The sequence below is a fragment of the Leptonotus elevatus genome, chromosome 7 (genome assembly GCF_054856555.1).
Source record: "Leptonotus elevatus isolate MCC_2025b chromosome 7, RoL_Lele_1.0, whole genome shotgun sequence".
In the NCBI taxonomy this organism is placed as follows: domain Eukaryota; kingdom Metazoa; phylum Chordata; class Actinopteri; order Syngnathiformes; family Syngnathidae; genus Leptonotus; species Leptonotus elevatus.
In genome coordinates, this window is record NC_141245.1 from 18,852,937 (window position 1) to 18,860,370 (window position 7,434).

Below are 7,434 nucleotides of genomic sequence, written 5' to 3' on the forward strand. Positions count from 1 at the left end.
GGGTTGCTTCAGTGAAAATGGCTGGGAGTGAATGAGTTAAATGGACAACAATTCAAAAGATGGTCTCAGTGGACGTGTCAATCAAAAGCATGATTATCTTTGTCCAGGCACAATTTGACGCAGCATTTCTATTGGATCCCATTAGATGCCGCAGCTGTACAGCACCTAATGTAGTGACCCAATACCTCTACCTCTATATATATTCCATATCCTGCGGCTAATGTAATAACCTTTTTCACGTGTGTCAGTTTTCTAGCCTCAAAAAAAGCAGAGCCGCAACACACGCTGTACTAGTGCCGTTAAAATAATTTGTAGGAATCTGAGATATGGGTTATCATTATGATGAGGGATCATCCAATAATCTCTTGCTTATTCACAGGCTAAAGTTCAGTAACAGGAGGAGGAGGTGGAGGAGGCGGTCTGGGAAGCATGTGGGTGTGTGTGGGTTTTTTTTGTGGCTCTTTGCACCTCCCTCTCTCTCTCTCTCTCTCTCTCTCTCTCTCTCTCTCTCTCTCTCTCTCTCTCTCTCTCTCTCTCTCTCTCTCTCTCTCTCTCTCTCTCTCTCTTTCTCGCTCTCTGCAGCTCATTCATGCCAACGCCTGCAGCTGTCTCTTTCTTTCTTTCGCTCTGTCCCTTCCACCAACACCGTCTTGCTGCTGGCCACCTTCCACTTCCTCGCACAAGTACGCCCCCCCCACGTAACAGACTTTCACACGCACGCTCGCACGCACGCACACACAGCCTCGGTGCGTCAATGCATGCAAGGTCGAAAGTGCGCAACTTTTCCAAGCGCCTTCGCGGACCGACCAGAGACACCTGACTCAGACTTGCTCTTTCTTATCGTCTCCCAAGTGGGAATAGGAATGTGGGCTACAAGTGGAGTGGAGTGGTGAGTACACTATGTCTGTGTATGTGCTTCAGTGTGTGTTTGTGTGTGTGTGGTCTGCAAATGTGAAGTTTGTGCACAACTACTTATAATGTACAGTATATATATATATATATATATATATATATATATATATATATAATATGTGTGTGTGTGTACGTGTTCAATGCAATGTGCCCTCACTTTTCACTGGTGATACTGGTGATATTAAGCCATTATGCACCACTCTAAATTAAACTTTTAGCATGCAAAACATAGAATAAATGCCAAGCTGCTGATGAAGTTTTTCTTTTTAATCTTAAAATGAAATTCCGCAATAGAGTGGATCTGCAATAACTGAACTGCCAAAGTAGCGAGGGGACACTGTATGTACACAGAGATGGGCATTTCCATGTCTCCGTCCACATCGTCGACGGATGCCCAACTTTTTGCCGAAGTGCCCGCCAAGCGCTTTATGTCCCAAAGCCTTGGGGAAAAAAAATACACGGAATGACAAGGACCGTATAGACTGACCCAGTTTGACGAACGAAAACCTGCTTCAGTCAGTGCTAAAGCGGTCTGTTTTTTCAGATAAAATGTGGCTCCTTGATGAGTAAAATTAATAAATGAGGCCATTGTTCTCCCCCATTGTTACTGTCTGGTGGCATGTCTCACTCATTGACTGATTTGTTCAAAGCTGTGTGGTTTTCACAGTTCCCCACTGCCTCATTTAGGAACGGAAAACTGACCGCAAAGCAAATAAGAGCTCAGATGTGGCTACATCGTCCCCTATGACAAGGAATGAACATATTAATCAGTGAATTAATTATTAAAGAGGGAAGTCAACACATTTTTTTTATATATATGTTCTATGCAGCCCCACTATTCTCAATATGGCATTCTGGTTAATATTGGGTTAGTGGAATATGAGTTAAGCAGCAAAATCCAGCCGTTTTTATCCTTCTCAGGGGGCGGCCATTTTGCCACTTGCTGTCGACTGAAGATGACATCAATGTTGCTCAGGTCTCAGGTAACAACCAATCACACAGCTCAGCTTCAGAAAACAGGTGAGCTGTGATTGGTCGTAGCAAAATGGCCGCCCCCTGAGATGGATAAAAACGGCTGGATTTTGCTTCATAACTTCATATGAAATGTAATATTAATCAGAATGTTATGTTTAAACTAGTGAGCTCACATATAACATATTATTGTCCCCAAAAATGTTTATATGATCGGTTATGAGGAATTGATCAATCATGTGTTGAAGCGACGGAGGATGAAAATTATAGTGCACTACTTGGCTGCAACCAGCAGAGGCGCTGTTGATTTATTCTCCATGAGTTTGCAACTGCAACCCAGAACAGCATAAGCGGCTTAAAGAATGGAAATTAATCAAGTAATTGATTTTTCTCCGCCCCCGTCAAAGAAATGTAGTCAAATGACCATTCCTACTACCAACAAGACTATCAGTCTCTAAAATGTCTGCTTCCTTAACTCATTCACTCCCAGCCATTTTCACTGAAGCAACCCCCTTCCCTCCCGGCTGTTTTACTGGATTTTGACTGATTTTGCAAGGCCCAAGGAATATTGTGTTCTATTGCTAGAAAAATTGGGGACCTACCAAAAGAAAGATTAGAGTCTCTCCTTTCATCGGGAAAAATAATTATTATAATATACTTCTACCTGTTTCCGTTTTGCAGCAATTAGCATTAGAAATCTGTTTAAAACAGTGGGGAAAAGAGCTTGTTGCAACATGGCCCTGGTTGATCTCTTATACTCTGCTGGCACTTGCTGGCCACTTTTGTAATAACCACCATTGCTTCAAGCATTCTCTTCAGTTCAGAGGCTTCATCAAAGCTCTGGCATACAAAAAAAAAAAAAAAAAAAAACGCATAAATATGTCCTTGGGAGCATAGTAATATTTAAAATAGAATGCATTTATAAGTTTTTGTGCGCAAATGAGTTCATGTTTTCTTTGATTTCCCCCAGTCAAAGGTCAAGCCCCTGTCGCTGACGGACACCATGACCTCTGACCTCAACCTGAGCTCCCTGCTGAACGTGAGCGAGCTGCACAACCACTCGCGAGGATGCTCGCTCACCAAAACAGGCTTCCAGTTCTATTACCTGCCCACCGTCTACATCATGGTGTTCATCACGGGCCTGGTGGGCAACAGCCTGGCCATCTGGATGTTCGTGTGCCACATGCGGCCGTGGAGCAGCATCTCCGTCTACATGTTCAACCTGGCGCTGGCCGACTTCTGCTACGTGCTCTCGCTGCCCTTCCTCATCTTCTACTACTTCAACAAGACCGACTGGATCTTCGGCGACGTGCTGTGCCGGCTGCAGCGCTTCATCTTCCACGTCAACCTGTACGGCAGTATCCTCTTCCTCACCTGCATCAGCGTGCACCGCTACACCGGCGTGGTGCACCCGCTCAAGTCCCTGGGCCGGCTCAAGAAGAAGAACGCCGTCATCACCAGCGCGCTGGTGTGGGCCGTGGTGGTGCTCGCCATCTCGCCCATCCTCTACTACTCGCGGACGGGCTCCAAGCGCAACGCCACCACCTGCTACGACACCACCACCGAGGATGAGCTGCCCGCTTACTTCATCTACAGCATGACGTTGACCGTCTTCGGCTTCTGCATCCCGTTCATCATCATCTTCTGTTGCTACGGCATGATCGTCAAAGCCTTGATTTGCAACGACATGAACAACGCGCCCCTCCGGCAGAAATCCATCCACTTGGTGATCATCGTCCTGGCCGTCTTCGCTGTCTCCTACCTGCCGTTCCACGTCATGAAGAACCTGAACATGCGAGCCCGGTTGTACTTCCAGAGCCCGGCCATGTGCGACTTTAACAACCGCGTCTACGCCACCTACCAGGTGACCCGCGGCCTGGCGAGCCTCAACAGCTGCGTGGACCCCATTCTCTACTTCCTGGCCGGCGACACATTCAGGAGGAAGCTGTCGCGAGCCACCAAGAAGCCGTCCAAGAAGGGGGACACCGTGCTGCAGTCCAAGAGCGAGGAGACGGCGCTCAACAGTCTGGCGGAGTACGTGGAGAACGGCGAGCGGCGGATGTGAAGCGTACGGACCCTGTATGTGCCCGGGGGCTTTTTTTTTCCCCCAACCCTGTGATGACTGTCAATGTGGATACACTCTCGTGCTGTGTTGTAGTGCACACCTCGCGTGACATACACTGGCCACAATATTAGGTACACCTACGCAATCTATCGAGACTCAAAGCTAAAAGTGCCTTTACAAAGATGCTAAAGCTCCTTTTTGATGTGTTCCGTGATGCTGGCTGGTTGACATCCATTCATGATTAGAGCTGTCAAAATTAATCGATTAATCGACAAGTAATCGATTATCAAATTAATCGACAACTATTTTAATCATTTGCTCCCCAAAACGTATATAAACGTTCTATTTTAAATATTGCCATGGTCCCAGAAACCCTATATGCAGCATCTGACCTGAAGAGAGCAAAGCAATTGTAGTTATTACAAAAAAACAGCAGGAAGATTATAAGAGATCAACCAGGGAACATGTTGCAACAAGCTCCTTTCCCCAATCTGTTCTCAACACATTTGTGAATAATGATGAATCTTAGCTATATTGATGCAAAATGGAAACAGATAGAAATATACTTTTTTTTCCTGATGAAAGAAGAGACTCTAATCTTTCTTCTGGTAGGTTCCATGTTTTTATAGCAATAGAACACAATATTCAACCAGGTCCATGTTGGAAAAAGCTCATTTACCAACAGTTCTAAGCAGATTTGTGAATAATGGTGGAACTTAGCTATATTCTAATGCTAATTGCTGCACAACGGAAACAGATAGACATTTTTCCTGATTAAAGAAGAGACTCTAATCTTTCTTCTGATAGGTTCAATTGTTTTTATAGCAATAGAACACAATATTCTGTGGGCCTTGCAAAATCAGTCAAAATCCAGTAAAACAGCCGGGAGTGAAGGGGGTTGCTTGAGTGTGTTAAAAATCAAGTAATCGTTTGGAGGCATTTTTTTTATTTAAAATTGTCCAAATCCTCTGATTTCAGCATATGATTAGAGCAGTCAAAATTAATCGATTACTTGTTGGTTAATCGATTATCAAATTAATTGACAACTATTTTAATAATTGAGTAATCGTTTAGAGCCATTTTTTAAAAATGTAATGTAAAATTGTCCAAATCCTCTGATTCCAGCATATCAAAATAGTTGTTCACTGATTTCTGTAGTCCTTGATGAAAGAAGACTGATTATCTTCTGTAGACTGTGTTTAATCAAAGTAAGACATTCGCAAACGTCTGTTTTTACTTTGGAAAACAATGGCCGAACCGGTAACATAGTACAACATCAATCCCCTTTTTTAAATCACTATGAATACGAACTACGAAGTACAAAATAAACACCAATCACTGGTTAATAAAGAGTTATCAGAGGAAATACACTCTAATGCAACATTAAAATCAATCCGATTAGTCGATTAATCAACGGAATAATCGATAGATTCATCGATTCTAAAAATATTTGATAGTGACAGCACTATTCATGATTGTGTCATATATGATCAATATATTTACGCGTCATCTGCATTATGTTTCGTTGCGTAGTCATAGCCCGTACGAATCAGTCAAATCATGAACATCTTTGTAAAGGCAGAATTTCGGCCACATCTCATGAGATTGTCCAGCTGTGCCTAATAGTGTGGCCTTTCGTCATCCCCGTGAGGACTACGGACCGCTGATGATGTCATACTTGGGACTAAAAGGTTTTGCTCTTGAATTTGCTGAGGAGTAAAAGAGATTAAAAAGATTGCAACCTGCCTCCTGCAGAAGAAGAGAGTGGCCGTAATAGACTTGGAAGGATTTTAGCGACATTCAGGACACAACATTAGGTACACCTTGTGACAGTCAAAACAGGAACCGTGATGCACTTTGTCATACTGAGATTTTGTTGCATTTATGATACAGCTCGTTTGTTGGATGTGTTCCTAATGAAGTGTCCAGTGAATACACTCACCGACATGGAGTTTTTAAGTGAAGAGGAGGTCTTGTCCACCCCCCCACCCCCCTTACTCCCCCTCCTTACGGGGGACCACGTTGGCAGCTCGACAGCTCCGAGGTTGAAACAGCTGTGCGGCCGCCATCTTGTTAACCTGCACAGACAACAACAACAAAACAAGAAGATAAATGCCAACAGTATTATGTGTATAGGACACCGTAATGAATGTCGATTTCACTGTACAGGATGTTGTTTAATGTGTGCGTGTGAAGTCTAGTAGCAAACACTGTCGCTAAAACTTGACTAACTGTTTATTGCAACATGGAGAATAAAAGTGTTTTAAAAAAGAGACACTTGGAGATACATTGACACTGCATGGCCATAATTGCAAGTCGGCTCAATATCTTGGCTGCAGTCCATCTGAAAGGTGCTTGATGGGCTTCTTACCCCTTTCACACTGCACAGTACTGTTTTCCATTTTTTTTTGTAGTACCGTGGTGATGTAAAGCACTAGTGCTGTCACGGTGACAGTGTCAGCCATTGGTCGATTAATCATCTCATGGCTAGAAAGGACAAGTGGGCCTTTAGTGCTGGACACTGCAGTTTTGCACTCCGCAGTCTCCACTTGGCTGCACTTTGGATAAAATTTAATTTTAAAAAGTTAACATGCGAGACACTTGATCTCCTCCATTGTTGTTTTTTGTTTGAATGTCTCATTGCTGTGAGCATACTAAAGCTATACTGCAGTATTGCACTCCACAGTCTCCACTTGGCTGTAGCGCTCCTTGTTCTTGCCGGGGTTAGGGTGTTCTTGCTTCTTTCTTTTTTTTTTGCTTCAACACTGTTTATCTCCTTGACCTTCCTTTTACCAAAAAGTAAATATAGGAGTAAATATCTTCCATTTTCTGCCACTTTGTCAGTTACAGTCAACCCCGCTATTCTGGAATAGAGACCGGTTGGATAGTGAATAGCAAAAATGTACATACAATTGATGCCATTGAAATGGATTGGACCATTTTTTTCAAAAAATAAATAAATAAAAAAGCTTCAACACATGCTGATAAAAATTAAATATGTGTTTTCCACAAATGACGGGGAGTATAACTGGAGGAACAAAAAATATATATTAAAATCTGCAAATATGTAGGTATGCGGAGGTCCACTGAAATATTTTTTTTCCATACATGTAAGAAAAACTTTTATTTTTTTAAGCTTAACCATTTTAACTCATTCACTCCCAGCCATTTTCACTGAAGCAACCCCTTTCGCTCCTAGCTGTTTTACTGGATTTTGACAGATTTTGCAAGGCCTACAAAACATTGTGTTCTATTGTTATAAAAACACGGAACCTACCGAAAGAAAGATTAGATTATCGTCTTTCCTCAGGAAAAAAAGTGTATTTCTATCTGTATCTGTTTTGCAGCAATTAGCATTAGAATATAGCTAAAATTCATCATTATTCACAAATCTGTTTAAAACAGTGGGGGAAAGAGCTTTTTGCAACATGGCCCTGGTTGATCTCTTATACTCTGCTGCCACCTGCTGGCAATTTTTTTGTAAT

At 42.7% G+C, this 7,434-nt stretch overlaps 1 protein-coding gene across 1 annotated transcript; it reads left to right on the forward strand.

Annotated features, from left to right (window-relative positions):
• The first annotated feature begins 612 nt into the window (after positions 1-612).
• On the forward strand, positions 613-7,226 carry p2ry1 (purinergic receptor P2Y1). The gene is made up of 2 exons (XM_086080576.1): positions 613-889; positions 2,855-7,226. Exon 2 carries the CDS (start codon positions 2,888-2,890, stop codon positions 3,947-3,949), a length of 1,062 nt encoding a protein of 353 aa, XP_085936702.1. The 5' UTR covers positions 613-889; positions 2,855-2,887; the 3' UTR covers positions 3,950-7,226.
• The last annotated feature ends 208 nt before the right edge of the window (positions 7,227-7,434 follow it).

Excerpts from the sequence above, each read along its gene's own strand:
- p2ry1 (XM_086080576.1), top strand. The coding sequence starts at position 2,888 with ATGACCTCTGACCTCAACCTGAGCTCCCTGCTGAACGTGAGCGAGCTG.